The 23,519-nt window shown below is 37.6% G+C and overlaps 1 protein-coding gene across 5 annotated transcripts in view; it reads left to right on the forward strand.

Annotated features, from left to right (window-relative positions):
• The window catches only part of daam1b (dishevelled associated activator of morphogenesis 1b), a 79,204-nt gene that overhangs the window by 14,989 nt on the left and 40,696 nt on the right, over positions 1–23,519 (forward strand). For 3 of the 5 annotated variants that reach the window (XM_084091743.1, XM_084091746.1, XM_084091744.1), the window contains exon 2: positions 20,796–21,068. In XM_084091743.1, the coding sequence (XP_083947869.1) occupies positions 20,886–21,068 (183 nt within the window). In that variant the 5' untranslated portion in view covers positions 20,796–20,885. Of the gene's footprint in view, positions 1–7,715; positions 8,031–20,795; positions 21,069–23,519 lie in introns of those variants that run through there. The other 2 variants (XM_084091742.1, XM_084091745.1) reach the window with 1 other exon arrangement.

Genomic DNA, 23,519 nt, shown 5'->3' on the forward strand with positions numbered 1-23,519 from the left:
TGACTCTGAATATGTTTTATTCATAATGATATGAATTTATCCATAATTTACTTCACTAATGAACACAACTTTTATGATCTTTGAAGCCTAAGATTAAATTGACAGAAGTAAAAATCTAAAGTTAGATACTATAAATGAACCACACCACGGTCGCATGACTTCAATGTCACCATCACTAAGCTTCCGACAACTGTCAGGTTTTATTTAAAGTCTACAAGTTGGATATTTTGAATATTTTGCAAGAGCGTGCACTTAAATACAACGTGCTGTAAAAGCAAACTAGATGACTTTATCTGTTCAGAATCATGACGTTTAATGTCCCTAAGAACTGAGTCTTGCGTAAAAAAAAAAAAAAATAAATAAAAGTCATGTACACAAAAAAATCACAAGGAGTGTTAATGATGTATTTTATGTCATTGAATATAACATGAACATTTCTTGAGCTTGTGTTCACCACAGACCTTATTTCAGACATTTAACCAAAAACCCCATTTAAAAAACTGTTCAACTTAAAGATGATGGAACCGAAAGTGCTAAAATGCTAACTTGTTTCCAGGTTTTAGGACCCATTTCTGCTGCACTCTGTCACTTACTTGATATCCATCTCATTGCGTATTCTGACTAAAATTTGTGTGGTAGCTCAATTTTAAAACTATTCCCTTGTTCTGGTGAGTGAGAGTGATGCTGTAGTTCTTGTAGTAGGACTGGAGGACAGAAGATTACAGGACTGAGTGATCGAGAACAGTCCATGAGAGGTTGATATGATGATGCCACAAGTAATTAGAAGCTTGTTGAGGGTGGGTAGAGCCTTTCTCCAAACATTTAATTTGTGATATGAAGGGGTCTCTCAAGGCAGGGAGAACTGGATCTGCGGTGTCTGTGGGAATAACACATTTTAAATTCGCCATGCCTCTAGAAGATGTGGTTGTCGTGTGTGAGTGTAATTGGTGGGCTGAAACAGCAGCATGCATGCACGGTTTTTCTTAGAGTTTAGATATACTAAAATGTATTCAGAATGAGATTTGCGGCATAAAATGTAAAAAAAATGCCACGTTAAACATTCACAGTACAAAAAAACATTCTGTTCTTGGAGCTCATTATTTTAGAACAGTTTTTGATTTTTATTGGTGGTAGTAGAGGCTGTGTCCGAAAGCTTAAAAATGCTGCCTTCGGAGGCTCCATTCCAATGTAGGAAGGCATCAAGGCATGTCCGAATCCAAGGATAGCTTCACTTCCTGTCTCCTGCGATACCTTCATTAATAAATTTTTTAAGCAAGCATAGATGTGCATAGATGTAGGCAGTCTTCGCTGCCTTTGACATCCCACAATCCTGTACTATTCATTCTGTGAGAGTTGAGCTAAAAGAAGTTGAAATAACAAATACAAACTGAAATTAAATTAAACTTATTTCAACTAGTTGCCAAGGAAACATTTGTCTTCATTTATTTTAACTTGACGTGATAAAATAACTAAAACTGAAACTGAAGTAAAATGAATAAAAACTATACACATTTTTTTTTAAAACTGAATGAAAAACGACAAAAAACATGCAAAAAAATTACTAAAATGAAAATGAAAATGAAAAATATAATGATAAAAACTAATTTGAAATATTAATGAAAATGAATAGTATCTTAAAGAGATACTTCACCGATTAGCATAAAGCTTTGTATCAGTAGAAACCCGGTAGTATTTTCGAATGACCGTGCTTCCCTCCCTCATGTCCCCCTGAGACGAGAGATTTCTGTATTGTGTGTCTGGAAAAAAACTCAGATGACGCAAAAATCTTAATTTTTTCGTCATCGGAGGCTTTTTTGTCCAGAGACTACAGCCAGTAGGAGGAGCTAGTTCCACATGTTTTCAACCCGCCCATAGGGGGTGGGATCTCACGATAAAACGGCGTCTTTTCAGTTTCGAGCCAACTAGTAGCCTAGTTGTATCATTTCTTCCGATACTGTCCTCTGTAACCGGTAGGCGTGGCTTGGGAGTGGCCTCGTAGGGCAGCGAAGCAAGTGCATTCTGGGAGTTGTTGTCTTTCATCCACATGAGCCAAAAATACATTTTCTGGCTTTTCTCAGTCTAGAAGGCACCAACTTCTAAAATAATTTCACATTTCTACTACATAAATGACCCAATTTAAATACACATTCATCTTTCCAGTGAAATATCCCTTTAATGGTGCTAAAATAACTGGTATGATAGCCTTTCGTTATCCATTTGTTTCACATTTTGTGAAAACATAGCTGTGTCTGTGAATAGTGAATAGGCCTTTATCTGCCACATGCAACCACATTTAAATGGTTTTACCACCTTATGAAGTATATTACTCCCAGAGGTCACAAGGTATTACCAGACAGGGTAAAAAAAGTGGTTTGTGCACAGCTCCATCAGATAACTTTTATTCAGCTCACTTACAGGCGGAAACAACTCCATAAAAGTGAAACCGAACGACCCCTCTGTGTCTGCACAGCTGCGGCCCAGACATGGCATTGTGCTGCAGGCGTGCGGGGTGTTCAGATGTCGTCTATCTCTGAGAGAGGAGATTGAGATCTCGTTACGGCTTTGACGGCAAGTCTCCGAGCCTGTTCGGCAGCAAATTTGGCAAAACATGCCACAGATTTTGGCAGCGAACTAGGAACTGAGCTAAATTATCCTTTTCGCTACACTAAATAGACTGTGGTGCATGTTACTATTTGTAATATTAAAATTTTCTGTAGGTGTTCCACTATAATTAAATTGGCCACAGATCTTTAAACCTGAATTCCAAAAGAACCATGGCTATTTCTCCTAGATATTTTGAATTAAAGCGTTATCCTGAATCACATGCTGAATTTTTATGAGGTACAGTGACTTCATCTGAACAAGACAGCAATCCAGCTGTTTGAGGTTATCATGATGATGTGTTTTGTCATCGTTGATAACAGTGTAGTCAACCATGTCGGTCACATAAAATGTATTGTGAAGTGGTTCTGCAACGAGTGCCTCATAATCATATCAGATGGAGCTTGGAGGCATGCACAGGCATCAAGTGCAAGTTGCCCTTCTCTTGGTTGGCTGATTTAAGCAGATTTCCAAAAACAAATCCTTTTCATAGCCACAATAACAGATAATATTCTAAAGTAGCTTAAAATGGGCAGCTTCCTGCTTATTTCAGTGGCTTGATTTAGACCTTACAGTTTTCATCTATAAAATAATTTTCCACTATTCTTGGGTTGCTCAATGTAACCACATTGGTTAATGGACAATATTAGATCTTTTTTTGTGATCATATTTATTGTAAAAATTAATAACTTTTATTTGTTATAAAAAGTAAAAAAAAAAAAAAAAAAAACGAAGCAAAATGTTAAATGGAATCTTTTACAAATCGTAACATTAATATCCATTTTTATTTTAGTATTATGTATATTAATATTACATTTTTATTAATTTTAAATTAGCTTTTATTTTATATTTTCAGGTTTTCAATTTTAGTTACTTCTTAGTAATTTAATGGGTTTTTTATACATTTTATTAGTTTTGTTTTTAAAAGTGTTTCTAAATGGTTTTAATTTATTTTATTTCACTTATTAAAATTAAACTTATTTTAGTTTGTAATATTAGTACTTCAAATTAAACTTAAGTTAGTTGTATTGTTTACTTCAAATAAAACTTTAGTTAAGTTAGTATACACACACACACACACACACATATATATATATATATGAAGAGTTCAGATGCAAAAGCCTCTAAGTGCCATCTGAGATTTTCTTCTAGAATGATCATTTTTATCAAGCTCGTATATTTAAGTTCAATAATTTCACTTAAATGGCAATGCAAATTACCTATTAATTGTCATTTCAGTGAAATTACTTAACTTAAATATACAAGCTTTATACAAATGATCATTCTAGAAGAAAATTTCAGATGGCACTTAGAGGCTTTTGCATCTGAACTCTTCATATATATATATATATATATATATATATATATATATATATATATATATATATATATATATATATATATATATATATATATATATATATATATATATATATATATATATATATATATATATATATATATATATATATATATAATTTTTTTTTTTTTTTTTTAAGCTTTATTTCAATTAAAAACATTTTTTATAATTTGTTTTATTTAACAATAACAACACAATAATGGCTTATTTGTACTAAGCAGAATTTGTAATAATGGTGCATCCCTAGATATCTGTATTGGCCAACATTGTATTCTGTTTTGGGTGGGTTTGTCATGTGTCATTGCACCTGTCATTAATTTCATTGATTAGTTGTCATCTGTATTTAAGCCCTGTGTTTTGTTCAGTTCATATGTCCATTCATACATCACTTCCACATTAAAAGATCTGCACCCTGGCTCAAAAGCTACCAGCCCGATAGCCCATCCTCTCCTCGTCAAGCTTTCTTCCAGTCTCTCTCATGGCTATTCCGATGGGAATGGGGTTCGTCTGTTATTGCAGCTGCCGGCAGTACTTTTGCGAGGGAAGCAGATGCCTGCCATGTTACCGTGTAGTTGATTAAACAGGTGAACTGAGTCTAGCTATTAGCATATTCCTTACACATTGTCAGTTATTAACCAAGCCTTATGAAGTGGAAATAAACAGTAGAGTAAAAGCTTTGCCGGAGGGACCAAATACAATCGTATAAAGTAGGCTGTCTACACTTCCAAAGCCTTGTATGTCTGCAAGTTATATTGTTTAGCAGTGTGTGTTTGTGAATTTCTAGCTTAGAGACTCCTGAACATGTCATGCTTAACTGCCGTAAAAACAGTACTAGCACAGACGGGTAGAGCGCACGATCTTAATTATTAGTTGATTGACAGCTACCACACTCGCTCCACTGTTTTACAGGCTGTCGTCAGTTGATTATCGAGGGTCAGCAGAGGTTGTGGGTACTTCCAGACAAGCTTTCCACAAGCTCCATGGGAGGGTGGCTTCAGTGTTTTGTTCCCTGCTCTCCACTTTTAGTATGTTTGCAGCTGCCACATGGTCTTCTCTGCCAAACACCAACAAAAGATATTATACCCCCTACCATCAGATATTCCCCAATTTGCTATTTAAGCTATTAATCCAATTTTCTGCTTATTGAAGAAGAAAATTGTTGAAGCGTTTGGCATTAAGCTGCAAAGTAGGACAAGTCCGGTCAATAATGGATGCTAGACATGGTGAACTTCACAAAAATTCAAATGCAAGGAGGAGAAAAATTTTGTTTGACGGAGAACTTGAAATTCAGAGCGATTGCTCTGTTAGTGCGGTTAATTTGAACAAGCGTAAACGCTGCCATCTGAACCCTGGTGTGCACCAAACAAGTGGACCAAGACTGCTGAAGAGATGGATCTCAGTCCGCTTCCAAAAGAACTCTGGTGCAGTTCGAATGAAATATGAACGCAACACGGACCAAAGACATGTTAATGAACCAAAATCGGGACATGATGTCACAAAATGCGACCCTAAAAAGGAGAGAATGCTCAAGTATACCTGTTTTTTCTCATGTTGCCCATCACATTTCGGTACAGGCATCAGAACCGCGTTGTCTCACAGCAGATCTTCGTTGACTCCTTTACACATTTTATAAGCTCTTCACAAGTTCTCAGCTGGTCGAAATACCATCATGTATAGGCTATGCACATACAATGAGCACATTTAGCCCAGCACACAGCATTGTTTTGGATGTTCGGCAAGTTCCATCACGAAATATAAATAATAAAAGCCGACCAATCATGTTGTGAACGTATCCTATGCCTTTAGGTTCGGTGTTAAAATGCCAATGTGAACGCTAAACGGACCAGGACTAAATGGTTTTTATTTGTGTACCTGTGTGTGTATATGTGGATATATAAATATATATATAAAAATAAGTTTGTTTTTATTTTGTTTTGCTCCAGTCCAGTACGTCACAGCCTGGGAAACCAAGATGCAACTTGCTAATGCAGTGGCAGGTGGTATTAGGGGGAGGGGACATTGATATTTCCCCTACTTCCTATTTTTGGTCCCTTTCTCTAGAAGAGATTGATTAATTGATACTTTTCCCCTACATAATGTTTTTGTCAGTTCTCTATTTTTCCCCTTTAGCTTGAGTCCTCTGGACACATCTGTTAACATACTCTGAACAAAAGAGTTAAGATGATGCTCAGCCTGCTAAAACCACAGATTCATTGACTCTTTCACTCTCTCTTAAACCGCTCCCCCAGACCCCCACATAGACTCTCTCTCACACTGTTACGTCCCCCTAACCGTCTAGGGGTCGGGAGGGGAGGTAACAAAGGAAAAAAAACATAACATTAAAAAAAAAGAGGAAGGCAAGAACACACTTCAATCCTCTGTCCCAGAGTGAAGATGACACCAGATGATATATATCAAAGAAAGGATTTTATTTACAAAAAAAGGACAGAACATACGTTACTAGGGAGCAATGGCTCAGGGGAGAACAAGGTCTAAAATAACAAACAAAACAGCCCACTAACTAATTTTGGGAGGAGTCCTAACTAACCTAAGAAAAGTTAAAAAGAAATAAACAACATAAAGTTCCCTCAACTCCCTTGCTATACAAAAACAGGGACAAAAACAGTAATAAAAGAAAAAGGCACTCACCACCTACAGCTTCCCTCACAACAGTATATAAACAGGTTAACAAGAACACAATACCTTCTGCTTAATTTTTAGTTGAAGTGAGATCAAGATCACTTAACACAGGTCACTGCTAAACTCAGTTAGCCACTGCTAACTCACAACTGAATGTCAGAAGCAAACATTTCACAACAGAGGTCAATCAGCAGGGGAGAAGTGCGTCTCACTGCTGCAAACACTGGACTGCCCCATTATACTCTAGTCTCAGGCACACTCACAAACCAGTTACAGGTGCTGATGATTAGGCCTGAGAGCGAGTAGAGAGAGAAAGAGAGACCGCAAGCAAACAAAAACACAGGCACACAGCCACGTCCACCCTTTCAGAAGTAAAGTAAATCAAAGAATTTCAGAAGAAAATAATCAATAATAATAATAATAATAATAAATAAATAAATGAATACGTCCTTGGACGTAACACACACTCACACTCACACTCTCTCTCACACACACGTTGTGTTTTCATGTTTTATGGGGACTTTCCATAGACATAATGATTTTTATACTGTACAATCTGTATATTCTATCCCCTGTCGCTAACCCTACCCCTAAACCTACCCATCACACAAAACTTAATGCATTTTTGCATTTTCAAAAATCATCACCTGGTATGATTTATAAGCTTTTTTTCTCATGGGGACCAAAAAATGTCCCCACAAGGATTTCGGATATTATCATCTTTTTGGGGATATTTTGTCTCCATAACTTAGGATTTACCTGAGACACACATACAATCACACACACACAACAAACAAGCTAATCTAAATGGGCACATTCCATAGACATCTATTGTTTTTTATATAGAACTAGTTATAAATAGTAATACTATACTATATAACCTATCCCTAACCCTGACAGAAAACTCTATAAGTAGGCACACACACACACCTGGGCTGTCCATTTCACAGCCCTTCTCTAAACAAACTGTAAACAGTGCTGCAGCAGAACACAAGAAAGAGGGGGGAAGAAGTGAAAAGCAGTGGGTGGAGTCTAAACTCTGTGTCCTATGAGAGGCCTGGGTGTTGAAAAGAGGCATGGCTTGTTGATAGTAACATCTGTGCCTGTGTTCTCAGAGAGAGAGAGAGAAAGGAAAAGACAAGGGGGTGGTGGAGCATTTGTATGAGATAGGCTGTTGAACAGCAGGGAGACGCCGCATGTGTGTTTACCGGTGAGCCGAGGAGGATCGCTCTCGCTGTCTGATATGGAGGCATTCTGGGACTGATCTACAGCACGTTTATGTTCAGAATGACTCCGGTTACCAAAGTGACAACCTTGAATTGACATGCTTTTCAAGCCTTTTAGAGAAGATCCTTTGCTCTCCTGGAGCCAGTCTTGTTTCCTCTTGAGGGATGTAACATTAAACGGACCGTAAGCGAAGGCATAAAGGGTAAGTCAACACAAGCAGAGGTCTTTCCGTCTCATGACATTCTAAATGAACGGTTGTGGTTTGATTTTTGTGATTTTTATTTCCCTGTGTTGTTCTTTAGCTGTGACGGCAGCTGAGCTGTTTTAATAGCTCGTAAAGCCTTGAAGGGCAGGTGTGCGTTTGCTCACTGAGCGGTGTGGACGTGGACGGCTCTGCAGTGCTGATAACATGCTAGCTTGTCCACTGGCTTCAGCCCTTGAGCTCTGGCTGATGTGACAAGGCATGTGGCTGTCCTTTAATCATGCAAATTATACATAAAAATAATAAATGAGGGTCGTAGGCATCCATTTTAATGTGACTGGACTGGGTGAGTGGCGATAAGGAGATTGGTGAGAACAGAGATCACCTTGAAAGCAAACTGCTCTCGTCGCCTTATCACAAATTGTTGAGATTTCCTCACTGTATTGCTTGTCTTGAGTGTGTCTGGCTGCGTACTCTCTCAAGGGTTGTGCTGAAAGGAGAACCAGTTGGTTTTATGCTTTAGTACAGCATAAGTGATACATTTTTACTGTATCTTTTGGTTTAAAATTCTGTTTGGAGCACTACCCCACCCTCAGAGGTATCTAGGTTAAGATTGAGGCTAAGATTATGGTTTCAATGCAGCAGCCTCTGAAGCTTTCTCTCTCGTCCTTTCTTTCACCTTTTTATTCTTTGATAAATTGCCATATTTTGGCTGTAGAGATCTGAGGGGTGTCGTTCGTAATTAATGTGAACATTCGGGCTGATTTCTGCTGACCTATCAACTGTCTCATATGCTAATGGCTCGTTTAAATATTAAATGGTTTTTAATAAGAAGGTGTGGCTCACACTAGGGATTGCTGGATTTCGTTTAATTAAGCTGACAGATTCTTATTTCACTGGCTCATATGAACATTGCTAGGTAGAAGTCATCAGATGTAAATTTATATTGTTTTGTGGTTGTCCTTGGATTAGTGCAAGAAAAAAGGGGTTTAATGCCGGCCGGTAATACATGTGCTGGTTGCCATGGCAACAGCAGGGCAAGGGAGGGACGGATAGCATCCTCAGCGCAACGTTTGTTACACGTGTCAGCTCTGTAACATAATTCTTTGTCATTACTAAATTTATGATTATTTTGTGTCTGTCTTGTGTTGTATTTATGTTGAAAGCGTATAGTGATTTAGTTTTTGGCAAATGGAAGAAGATGGCTAGTAAGTGCATAAAACATTTTTCTCATCATATATCAGAGTGCTTAACTCATCTGTTTCAGCGAAAATTGTGTTTCGTTAAGGATGTCTCTAGTCTTGAGGGAAGTGTACTAGGATCAAATTAATATTCACAGTGGTCAATGGAGTCAGCGAGCCACCATACATCTGAGTCAGGTGTCATATCCTGTCATTCAGTGTTTCAGAGGTCACCGGTATCTCTCTGCTGAACTCCTTCCTTCTCTTATCCAGGACCAACGCAACTCTCATGGCCCCCAGGCCGAGGCAAGTTCAGACTTCCATCTGGAAACATATTGCCTGCTGTTGTTGAGCTCATTGTGGTTGGTTTACATTGACTCACCATTTCAGGGTTTTATGCGTTTAAACCAGAACAGTGAAACATAAAGGGCCCTATTTTAACGATCTGAAACGCAAGTGTCAAGCGCAAAGCGCAAGTAACTTTGTGGGCGGGTCTTGGGCGCTGTTGCTATTTTCCCAGCGGGATAAATGACTCTTGCGCCAGGCGCAAATCTAAAATGGGTTGGTCTGAAGTAGCTTCATTATTCATAGGTTTGGGCGTAACGTGAAATAAACCAATCAGAGCGTCATCTCACATTCCCTTTAAGAGCAGATGCGCTTTTTCCATAGCGGATTGCTATTGTAACGGCGGATTTGCCAGGCGCACGCCAGGAGCGGTTCACAGCCGAGGAGAGCAACGCTCTCGTCACGGCCGTAAAAGAGAGAAGTTACATTGAAATGGAGAAACCCACCCAAATTAACTTCGGTTAAACAGGCGTATGATAATTTGGGTAAATGTGTAAGCTAGATGTATGCTTTTATAATCATTCTTTTATCTATCGTAATAATGTATGATTTGCAAAAATGAAAACTGCTGCTTCTGTGTAGATGAGAGAATCAAAGTGTATGCGTGTTGTGCACACGCTACATTGATTATGGCCAAGCATGCGCCCTTAAAACAGCATATGAATAACATGCGCAACGCGCCACTGACTTTAAACTATTTTTTCCTGGTTAGTGGCGCAATTGTTTTCTAAACCTGCAAAATAGCATGAAGGAACGTTTGCGCCGGAACACGCCTCCTTTTTTGCGCTGAACCGCCCAGGGAGCGCAAGTTCATTCCCTAGTTTAGCGACGTGCTTCTGTGGAGGGAAAGCGCGCTTTGCGCGGGTGCAAAATAGGAATGATACATGCGTCGGTGTACAAAGTCAATTGCGCTGGGTGCAAGATAGGGCCCAAAATCTGAATTTCTCGAAAATGCAAGGTGGGGCATAGGCCTATCAAGGTGGGCTGTTTGGTACCAACAAAAGTGCTAAAAAGTACCACAGTATTTTATCTAAAATTCTGGTCTATACTGATATTTATTTATCAATAACAACACTGCTGATAACCAATAAGTGAATTAAAAATAAAACACTAAAAAATTTAATTGTGAAGTATGAAAAATTGATTTGTTTTGAGATCTGCTAAAGATTGCTTTGTACAGAGTTATTAAATTATAAGTGTTTTAACTTTAAGTATGTAACTTATAGGGTTAGTTCACCCAAAAATGAAAATTTTATCATCAGTTACTCGCCCTCATGTCGTTCCAAATCCGTAAGGCTTTCGGTCAACCTCGGAACACAAATGAAGATATTTTAATGAAATACGAGATATTTCTCTCCCTCCATTGACAGTCTATGCAACTACCAATTTGACGATTCAAAAAGTTCATAAAGAGATCGTAAAACGAATCCATATGAATGGAGAGGTTTAGTCCAAATTTTCTGAAGAGACACAATCACTTTATATGATGAACAGATTTAATTTGGTCTAATCCTTTAAGATTAACTTTAACTGCCTTTACATGACAGTTATCTAAATGGTAAGATAGGAGAAATAAGCATACATCAAATATTGAGTATCAGCATATTAGGGCTGCACAATTAATCGCAATGAAACCGCACGCGATTTGGCAAAGGCTGCGATTATTTTATGCGCAGCTTGTCAGTGCAGCACGGCTGATCGGTAGTAAACGCTGCTCCATCTGAACACCAGAGAGCGCTCTCGCGCAGACACGCCAAATATGCCCCGCTGCAGAAGTACGATAAATGCACATCTTTCCAGGAAATCCCTATCAGGCATCATACTATCTGTAGCTGAATAAACAGAAGATTAAAACGATTTGATTAAACATGACTAATAAACACACAACTGCCTTATTCTGTATAAGAAGCCACATCATCTCACAGAAGGATGCTCAACTGTCGTTATGAAGTGTGTTTGGAGTTTATTAGATATTGTCGTTTGTTGGATAAGAGGTTTGTAAATGCTTCTCATGTTTGGAAAGATGTTAGACGCGTGTTGCTTTTTCAAATGCACGTTATAAGTGACTCAAACTCACAGTGCTTTCAGATGGAGCAACGTTTACAGAACCGTACATCAATGACAAGCTGCGCATAAAAAATAATCACAGCCTTTGCGATTTCAAAATCGCGATAAGCCAAATCGGTTTAAATGTGATTACATGTAAATTGCGATTAATCGTGTAGCCCTACAGCATACATTTTATATCCAATAGTTTATCCAAAACCAATAAATAAATAAAAAACTTTAATTTTGGCCAATAACAGATATTGTGCATCCCGAGGAAAAATAAATATCTAAATTAATATGACCTAGATGCCAGTACATTGAATTTAACTGGTTTTACATAGTTAAGGATTGGTTTTTGGCCAGGGTATAGATAGAGAACCCCTGATAGAATGATCACCATTCTGTTAAACCCAGTTTAGCCTGGTCTCTCAGATGGGAGTGTCGGTGTGGAGAGGAATGCTCATGCTTTTGACTGTTGTGTGTGTGTGTGTGTGTGTGTGTTCTTGTGTATGCCGTTTGTGCAAGTGTCGAGAGGGGGGATGGTGGTCTCATTGTCTGTAGAACATGTTTGACAGGCTGTCTGCAAGGGGGAGCAGCTATTCAACCTCTTCATCTTCTCCTCCTGTTTTTCCTTCTAAATTACCCCTGACAGGAGGGAGTGTGGAATCTGAACCCCAGCTTTAGGTTCAATTCGAAGGAATCCCTGCCTGGCCAACGCCATGAAGCTCTCTCCGCTCTTCCATCCAGATACCGTGTTTATTAAAACATGAGGGGGAGACATAGCAGTTAGCCTGATAGCTACCACCACCCTCATGATTAATAAAGGGCTTTTCTCACAAACGCAATTACTCAACACCTCTTTAGAAAGCTTCAGTCTATATCTCACTCTCAGGTCTGAGAGTCCTCATGCTGGGGAAGCACTCAATGCCAGTCCCCAGTGCTCCTCTCCACAATGTTGATTTAAGAAGCTATTTTAGGTGCGATCAGCATTACGAACTTATCGGTGTGTGAGATGTGTGTTGGACTGAGAAACGTTTTCCACATCCCAAATGACACACTTGATGTGGACTGGCTTCGTGACCTTCACTTTTGCTCATTCATGAAATGCACAAGACCATAGTCTGTTCCATTTGTCATTTTATCTTTCAGAAAAGTGCTCCATTGTGACCCTATTGCTAACTTTTGTGGACTTCACAGCGGAATATTACCCAGCAATCCCATTCATCATAGTGTAGACTTGGAGGATGGCAAGAATTGACATTGTAATTTGGGACATGCCCATTATTTCTCGATTTCTAGGCTTGGTTTGACCTCTTTTCTTTTAATTGAGAATTGTATACAGTATTTATTGACGACAAAAGCTTTTATCAATGATGCATCACTGCTCAATTTGCTGCTCAATAATATCAAGGCATAGTGGCCATTAATGGCTGTTCACACTTACATTGATTTGCAGCAACAAATTGAGTGGAAGCTATTCTTTTTCAATGACAGTGGGTGATTTGTAGTGACATTAGCAACATCAATCATTGACAATGCATCTAAGTTGAGCGGAGGATAACATTATGCAAAATTGCAAATGGCCAATGAATGCAATGACTATTCAGAAATTAATAGGCAATGAAATCAGAAATTGTGTAGCAACTCCTGCTAGCAACCAACAGTATAGCGATCCTGTGACCTTTGCGATTTAATCAGTGTGAATACTCTTTAGTTGTAGAATTGCATTAATAATAACTAAATGCTTCAGACAAGTGAATTGGCATTCTTACAGCCATTAAACCGATTAACACATGGCCAGTACATAGTAAAAAGCTGCTATAACCCTGGATGCCCTGGTGTCAGCATTCTGAGAGAAAATCTGATTTGCTAGTCACTCCCAGAACTGTCCCAGGCCAGGACACAGTGATATCTGCACCCCAGAAATGATCTTGATTATGCTATCTTGACTATAAGTTGGATACAGTGATGTACAGCATCCAGGCAACTGAATGTAAACATTGCCTACAATAATTCACATCTGTGAATTGGTGCAGACACTGTTGGACTGGAATTGCAAGTGCGTATTGTGCTTTAACTGCCACTGCGGCAGTTATTGCAGTGTGTAGTTAATATTTACTATTTTATTTTTTAAAAATTATTCTTATTTTTATAAGAACTGTAAATTGTGGCAGACGTGTCCTCTACTGCATCCTTTGTGTATGATATAGTCTTCCCTAGCTAATCTGGGCATCACTCCAGCCAAGTTATCTGATAAAGTACACTTAGTTTTTGCTGAGTAGGAGGTGAGAAAATAAATGAAAAGATGGATGGAGAGAGAGAGAAAATAGAATGCTGAAACAGTGGGACAGAAATGTTTTTGTTTTGTACAGGCCTTCCTGATGAGGGGAAGACAATCCAGCCTGTCACAGTGGATAAATTAACACCTGATATGTGTATGTGTATATACACATGGCTCTCATTCCTGTCATTCAACTTTTTTTCTTTCATTTCCCTTTAATCCTGATGACCTGGCTGACTGGAAGGATGTTAATGTTGATCTCCAAACCAACAACAGACACTAAATGTCACTGTATCTCCTCCTCCCTTTGTCTGCAGGTGTAGTGTTGCTATAGTTGGTTTAGAATGACTTGGGTGTGTGTGATAATCTCTTTAAGTTAAGTCACAGTACATACAGCAGTATGTAATGAAATATGTAAACGGATACATACAAATAAGAGGCACAAAAACAGCCCTTTTCAGTAAATCTGACTGAACCCAGATGATTTAAGCTGTTTACAGCTAGATTCTATTTTGTGTAGATTAAATGTCGTGTGTATGTATGTACATGCAATCTCCTTCCTCATGTAAATTAGAGAAAATAATTCTCAGTGGGCATTCCTGATAACCATTTTTTATTTATGGCAGTTCAGACTCAATGTAATAGCCAAAATATATCTCTTTTTTTTCATAGAAAGTGCAAAGTAAACTTTCTGTTGCTGTTCTTCTTGTGTGTGTGGTGTGAAACAGCCTTTGTTAAAACAGTATTGTCTTTTACAAGGAAGATGTGACATAAAAACAACAGAGGCAGTCTAATGGGTGTTTGATTCGAACGCAGGCTTGAACCCAATTACCATTAGTGCCCTGAGGACACAGGAAGAGTGACAAGAGTGTGCATGATGAGATGGCAGTGGCGCTGTGCTGAGTTCGGCTGACAATGTGCGGAATGTGGCCTGTCAGGACAGGCCCACGGGGAAGTTAAACCCTCAGCAGGGCCAAAGGTGATCCGAGTTGGAAGATAAATGCAGTTACTGTACCGATCCGAACACCAGTGGGCTTACAGTGGCGATCAACACTAAACTCCTTTGTATAAATCCCTTGATATACCACTCCCCATTTTAATTGTCACAAACAAACAAAAGGTCTGAATTCTTGTGAAAAATGCTTAGTAACATCACACATACTTGTACGTTTTGTCCACTGAAAATGTGCTTTTTGATGATGACAAAGAAAATTATATTTGTTTGATCAGTAATTCAAGTACTTGTGAAATGCTTAAACTTCCTTCTCTGGACAGTGTTGTCAAGAGTTGGGGAAGCTACTGTGAAACTGTAACCTCGCAAGCTATGAGCTATGTGTCACTTTCATTCACAGACCTTTACCTTGACTGTTCCATGCTGGTCTAACTTTTTAAGTGCTCTAACAGGCACTTTTTTATTACTAAATAAAACTAGAAAAAAACTTGAGTCAAAAACAAATAGTCAGACAGCACTTTGCAAAATATTACACTTCAAAGAACATGTAGGCAATGCACAGGGACTCGGGAATTGAATTGGTGAATCATTTATTTGAACCCTTTTCTTGTTAACAAACAAACCGATTCCGAGTGCTGTTTAGCCTAGCTGTGCTTAGCCTTGCTATGTGTGCATGATGAAAAACAGTGAAAAGGTAACTTGGAAAAGCAATATATGTCTGGAGCGTAACAGTAGCTACGCTCATTTTAAAATAGTCTAGCAGTAATAACACTATACTTTTAGCTGTAGTTACTCCTCAAACCATGGTTCAGAGAGCTGTGACGTCATAAAAGTGTTTTTCTCTCTTCACCGACTTCCTGTTTATCTTCTTTGGACTGACTAATTTTTTCTGGTGGCTCATTTATTGTTGACATTCTTTCCATTTAGTTTGAGACATAACAATAGGGTTAATGTTTGAAGGACAAGGTAATCAGATTTTGATTATATTTCTTTTTGAGCTCTGTGTTTTAAGATTACTAAATGGAACAATTAGAGTCAGTCAGTAGATCATTTCTGATTCTCCTGATAGTACCTGTGTGTGAAGTCTCAAATATGTCTCAGTAAATTCTTCAGACTGCTTGTTCCTGCTCATATGTCTTCCAGCTAAGTACACCTTGCACCTCTATGGTAACAACAAGGAAGTGATTTACAGTAACCTCTTGACCCTACTGTACTTCGCTCTAATGCTGCAGGCACATACTATAGGCACATAAATGCAGCCTTTATCGCGTTTTTAGTCTTTTGCATCAGCAGTAATTACTTATTGCTTAATCATTATCCGCCTGTAAAAGATTAAGCGGCGACCCCTGTGGCAGTCACATGGCGGAGTGGTTTGTTTTTTATTTTATGCAAAGCAGTCAGGTCACATGATCGCCTCTGTTTGTTGTGTCAGCTGAATAGGAAGAAAGAAGAGATTATATTGTGTGTCAAGTCATAACTCCTTCGGTTTTAGTTTGTAATCTGGACTGTGAAATTTGGGCTGCTTAAATGGATGCCAAATGTTAAACAGTGATGGAATCAAATATCATATTAGGATGTATGATGACAGGTTATAGCCTCTAGGTTAGATGGTTTGTAGTTTAGGCAAATGCTTTGCAGTTTAGTTCATTTACAGTAATCTAGCATAAAAAGCATATAAGCTCTCTGTTTGTTTCTGTCAGTTTTCTTAATAGTTTGTGACTTTGCACAGATAGAACTAGAAACATGGATTAAAAAATGTTTGTCTTAGTGCTTGTCTGATGACTGTGAGAATGTCAGACTTTGTAACGGTTATCTATTCCACTTTGGTGAAAATGAAGGTAATTTGTATGTGCATTGAATCCTCATTCATTTCATTGTCTCTTACTGTTGCAGTTCCAGCCATAACTACCTTTCTCTGGTCAGGGCCAATTGCAATGCAGCTCTCCAATCACCACTTTGGAATAAACCACAGCATAGATTTCCAAAGACTGGGGAAGACAAAAAACAAAGACAGGCTGGATTGGCCATATCTGACTCGAAAATTCAAAATCCACCCAGTCTGTGTTGACCTACAACACACCACAGTACACACAGACACTTAGGGCCGAGACACACCAAGCCGACAGTCGGCCATTAGCCAATATCGGGCAGTCGGTGAGCGTTGGTTGGCTGATTGAGCATGTTAAATCGCCGTCGGGAAAAGGGATCACTCTGGTTGGCTGTCAGCTTTGTAAACCAGTGCATGAAAAGAAAAAGTGACTAAGCAAGCAAATGACAAAGACGAGGGCACACAAAGAAGGCACTTATAAATTGACCTACATCTTCATCTTTTCGGAGCATTCCAATACGCAAATATTTTCATAACAACATGGTCATATGTAGCCTAAATATTATAAGACAAACTGATCAGCATGATTTATATTCAAAATGGTAAATGAGCACTGCTTTTTTATGGTTTATATATTTGCATTCCTAGTTCAAATTCCCTTTTTTGAATGACGAACACAGACTACTGTCATCTGCTGTTGTGGACAGTTATTATCATTCACACAGGTGCAGAATGTACATGCTTTTGGCCGTCGCTATAGTTTTTGCGGTGTTCAAGTGCAACTTTTTGCAGACTCCGCCTTTCGTCGCCGCTAGTTCTTTGATGTCGGTTTGTTGTCTACCGGCCTTTTTAGAGTTATGGCACAGAGAGGTTTCTCATTTTACAGAGCAATAAATAAATAAATAAATTCTTAATCAGCATTTTTGTAGAAAGTAATATTTAATATTTATTTTAATATTTAACTTATTTTAATAGCATAATCAATTAAATAAATGTAATATTGTATGATACTTTTAAAAAATATTTAAGATTTTTTATATTTATAATTTCTTTAGTAATTTCTTGATGAAATTTGTAAACAACAACTAAAAATACACATAACCCTCATTGCATGAAGCTAGATTCTGTTTAAACAAGAAAAACAATGTTGCTGTGGTAAGAAAAAAATAAGCGTAATTAAACTATAATAAAAATGAATATTAATAAAAAACATTCTCAGAAATAAATTTTTACTGGAAAAAATACAAAATTACTTTAAGTGTGTGAACACAAACCATGTCGATAACTGCGCCTCGATGGCATTCCTCTTATCAGAGACACTGATTACTCACGAGTCCAAATTGTTTTGATGCTAACCTTATGGTCGAATGCTGTTAAAGGTTATTTTATTATCAGCTTGGAGTCAGCCAGAGGTTAGACAAGAATCTGAGCTAGCGCTGTAGCATCGAGTTTCCGGACAGCAGGTTAAAGGAGTCTCGGTGTACTCCAGGGCTACAGGTTTCTAGCACAGGGCACATGTTGTGATATCACACCACAGAGGGGAAGGAATGCGGGGTCTTTCATGGAGTGAGGGATGATCTCAGAGTTCACCCAACCAGATCGCTCCTGTTGGTATGCAGGATGTTAGTAAGTGCAACCAGACGTTGACTGCTGGGTGAGGCGAGTAACGGATCAGCTGGATGAGCTGCTGATGTTCATGGTTGGTCAGTAAGATTTTTAAAAAAAATAATGTTTTTGAAAGAAGTCTAATGCTCGCCAAGGCTGCATTTATCTGATCAAAAATACAGTAAGAACAGTAATGTTGTGAAATAATATTTCAATATTATTTTTTTATTTTAATATATTAGAAAATGTCATTTATTTCTGTGATGGCAAAGCTGAATTTTCAGCAGCCATTACTCCTGTCTTCAGTGTCACATGATCCATATCCAGATTCATACGGTCACTTTTGAACAATTTAATGCATCCTTGCTGAATAGAAGTATTAATTTCTTCTTCTTCAAACTGCATCTTGCATGTTTACCTCCGTTGCATTGCTAAAGTTTTCCTGAGGACGAAACATATAGTATTAACATGTAAAACCGATAGAGATTTAAGTTGTAGTTGGGATTGGAGCGACGCTAATTCCAGGGAGGGGCAGCTGGGAATTCCACTGTGGCAACGGACTGGCGGAGGGGCGTTACGTTCAGCTGTACTCCAGCTGTGTCGATTTATATTGGTGACCGACAGGCGGTGAAGGGGCATCTGTGCCAGACTCGCCCACTCAATGGAAGACTTGGCTAGGAGCATCTATATCTCCACCGAAGTTATTTGAAAACACTTTCTCTCATTCACTTTATTTTTTCTCCTATGTTCCTCATTCCTCGTTTCTTATTTTTTCCTAGAATAATACTAAATCTTCTGTCAGGTTTTTATCTGGAATTGCTGGACCGTTTTCCCACAATACATTTCGCAGTGACCTCAGGGCAGCCATCTGTGATCAGAATCATCTTCCCTGGCCCACAGCCACAGGGCAAACTCACTTTATCTGCGCTGAAATGCCTCACAGGTGTTTGCACACACCTGCACGCCTGTATGCCTCTCGAAGGCGGAGAGTCTTGCTGGTTTAGCTGATTCAAAGTTGTGAGCGTTGTGAATTCGTTGTTCAAACCATGTGTTGTTTATGTTTCCACAAATGCAAAGCCGTTAGGACAGCTGATGGCCCTTCTGCTGCTGGGCTTGAGTGGCAGATGTTGCTACACAGTGGTTCTGTCGTACACACATGGTTCTTATAGCAGTTGTTCATACTGCATTTTTGGAAAGTATGTCAAACATGAGAGGCTAGTCTTGGATTATTGAGTTTATTATAGAATGACAATAGGGTCAATGATATGAAAGTCTTTTCTGGTTTAAATTGATCAATGCATTTAAAAAATACATGTTACTCATGCTGTGTACATATATGACTTGAATACACCTCTTCTTTGATGAGCATGTTCTGAATTAAAATACAGTTAAGTGCAACATGTGCTGTCATATAGGCTATATACATTTATTCTGAGAGTATAATATAAAGAGAGGTGATACTTTTGTTTTTGTAATCAGGCTCTCAAAAATTATATAAAAAATTGGATTTAGATTTATCGGCCAATACATCAGTTATCGGCTTTCAAATATAAAGAATTATCGGTTATCGGTATCGGCCAAAATTTTCATATCGGTGCATCCCTAGCATAAAATCAAAATGTCAGAATGATACATAGGCTACAACTTTCCTGATATCATAATGAAAAAGAAAGGTTGTTAATTTTAATTTTTAAAAAGAAAACCATAATGAATAATTTGTAGAAATTAATAGTAATAATAGTTTATTATTATCAATAGACTGTTGTTGTTGTTGTTGTTGTTATTGTTATTGTTATTGTTATTGTTATATATTTTTTCAAATTCTTTATTAATATTTGGAAAATATATTAGAAATTTGAAATAAAAAGGTTGTCATACAAAGTCATGTGCTCTGACAAACATGCAATAACATGGAAAATATGTTTTCACATATACAATTTTAATATATTATAATAAATCTATTTTTTGTTTTGTTTTTACATTTTACAAAACGATACAAAGATTGCATTTCCAAGATATTTTACATCTTTTAACACTTTTTTTTCTTCTTCATATTATTTATTATAAACACCCATTGACCCAATAAAGTAATTTAACTTGCAGTCTTTGTCCTCTTATTTGTCAAGTTTGGATCTTATGAAAAGCTTTTTATGAAAAGCCCAGGATTGCTTTCTATTGTCCTAAATTTAGATGTGGCCCTACACATGTGGATGCAAGATGTGTTAATTTGCACAGCCTCTATAATCCAATGTAGGGAGTGATGCATTGTGGTCCATAGTCACTCCTGTGATGTGGTTAGTTGGAATGAGCCAATCAGATGATTACATGCACGTTATGAGACTACTTGTGGTGTTGACTAGGCATAGTGGAATCATTCTGTGCTGACGTCTTCATTCAGAGTTTTAGATTAAGCTGTTAGATCATTGGTTTGTTGCCTGGACTTTTTATCAGGGCTAATGATAGTCTTTGTGCTGAGAAAAGATCTCATGGCTTGACCGAAGTTTCTCTTTTTGTCTTCTAACAGGGCTGAGTGACCCAAGCTTTGCTCTCACCTGGGGGAGGACCAGCACTCCCTCATTCCCATCATCCCTTAATCCCCCGCTCTGAAGCAGCCATGGCGCCACGGAAACGCGGAGGCGGAGGGCATGGCGCGTCCTTCTTCTTCTGCTGCTTCCAGAGCAGTGACCACCCAGAGATCACCTACCGTCTGCGGGAGGACTTCGCCCTGCAGGCCATGGAGCCCGCGCTGCCCATCCCCAACTATGACGAGCTGGACGCCATGTTCTCAGAGCTGGTGGTAGGTGCAAACTTTTAACATTTCTGTACAGTTTTTTTCTCTTCAGATTTCTGTCAGTGAAGACCAATGAATCTGACATTTGTTAATTATAATAACAAACTTTAACAAACCTTAATAACAAAAGTTTATTAATTTATTAATAACTTGTTTATTAATCTGCCAGAACTTATCATTTATATTATATTATATTATATTATATTATATTATATTATATTATATTATATTATATTATATTATATTATATTATATTATATTATATTATATTTATATTATATTATATTATATTATATTATATTACCATTTTTTAGGTTTTTGAAAGACGTTACTTAAGCTCTCCAAGGCTGCATTTATCTGATCAAAAATACAGCTAAAAAAAATATGGTAAAATATTCAAATTAAAATAAATCGAGAACTCTGTATAAAATGCCTCCATTTGTTAACTTTAATTAACTTAATTGGTGAACTAACAATGAATAATACATCTTAAGCATTTAATAATCTTAGTTTATGTTCATTTCAGTATTTATTTACTAATACATAATTAAATTCAAAAGTTGTATCTGATAGTATTTTTATTGGACCATTCCTGAGCTAACAATAAAGTCTAAAAGTTCAAAAGTTCAAAAGAACAGCATTTATTTGAAATAGAAATCTTTGTCTTTACTTTCACTTTTGAACAATTTAATGTATTTAATTTAATTTTTTTTAAGTATTGTAAAAATATTATATATTATATTAAATTATATTATTGTCCCATTAATAATAATGATAATAATATATATTTATTTATTTAAGCTGCTATGGATATCATTTTTATATGTTGCAAGTATAGCTAATTAATGAAGAAACAAACCATTATTTTCCATATACTAAGTCCTTCTTTGTTTGCTCTCTAATTTAGGGTAACTAAAGAGCTGTAATTGATTAATCAAAAGTGTCTCTCTCTCTCTCTCTCTCTCTCTCTCTCTCTCTCTCTCTCTCTCTCTCTCTCTCTCTCTCTCTCTCTCTCTCTCTCTCTCTCTCTCTCTCTCTCTCTCTCTCTCTCTCTCTCTCTCTCTCTCTCTCTCGTCTCTTCATCTCTGCCAGCTTCCACTTTGCACATCAATGGGCCCCATTGAGCGGCCTTGTGTCTTGGACTGCACTGCAGAGTAATTGCTTGTTTTTGGTCTGACCCGTTCTTAACCTCTCTTTCCCTGTACTTGGGTTCAAATTGATGTACAACACAAAGCAGCAGCAGTTGCTCTTTTTTTCACAGCCCTCACAGAAAGATTTCATGCTCTCAGCACGTGCCGTTCTGGCAAGTTATTGTTGAATTTGTAAACCGTTGTTGCGTAACTGGCAACCTGCCCTTATTCACATAGTTTTGCATGAAAGTAATATTGTTTTAGTAGAAGATACCTGGCTAATTATTTGAAGTACTGTAGCTGACATTTATTAAGTTTTTTTGGAGGTTATTATGCAAATTTTGCTTCATGTCAGAGCTTGGCGAAGTCTTCTTACAGATTTATCATATTCAGCCCACTGAGGACATTAGAATTACAAAAATACACTCAGAACAAAGGGGCTTTTCAGGATAAAGTGAAAATAATGAGGTACATGGAGGGAGTTTCCATGCGATTTAGCTATGATATGTGTCTTTTTTCAGGAGATTAGATTAGGTCTGTTGTGTTAGAATTGGCCCCAGATACATCATTTGAGTCTCTTCCAAAAATATTGCATTATAATCCTTTTATGACATAGAATTAAAGGGATAGGCTTAGTTCACCCAAAAATGAAAATTCTGTCATCATTTACTCATTCTCAAGTTTTTCTAAACCTGCATGACTTACTTTCTTCTGAACAAAAAAGAGAATTTTAACAGAATGTAGCCTAATGGTAGCTCTTTTCCACACAATTATTATTCCATCAAAAGTTGCGAATTATCTCAATGTACAAAAAATGTAAACATCGCATAAAAAATCTGTGAAAAAGCACCGTTTCCATCTCAAGGAATCGATATCCCAAAATGTGCGTAAAAATAAGTGTATGGACTCAGCTTGTGTAATTGCTTGGAAAAGAGGGACCAGCACATTTTTCCAAAATTCTACTTTTGTGTTCTTTGGATCCAAGAAAGTCATACAGGTTTGGAGTGTAAATAATGACTGACCTTTCATTTTCAGTTGAACTATCCCTTTAACATCTGTTTAAACCATGAAGACAGATAATGAAGTTTATGGCTTCAGTACACCATTATAGTGTAAATTGTATAATAAATGACCCCTTTTACTTAAACTCTTTTCATTGGTGTAATCTGAGAGTTATCCTACTGTATTCTCCATTATAGTGCAAGTTTATTTTAATCAAGAGTTGATTTGACAGCTCAATAACTTACTGTATAGTCTACACTAGAGAGTTCCTGTTCTACAGTGGACGTTTTCTTCATTTTGAGTGCTGAAAGGATTGGTATAGAGC

The sequence above is a fragment of the Abramis brama genome, assembly GCF_963993115.1.
Source record: "Abramis brama genome assembly, chromosome: 18".
Lineage (NCBI taxonomy): Eukaryota > Metazoa > Chordata > Actinopteri > Cypriniformes > Leuciscidae > Abramis > Abramis brama.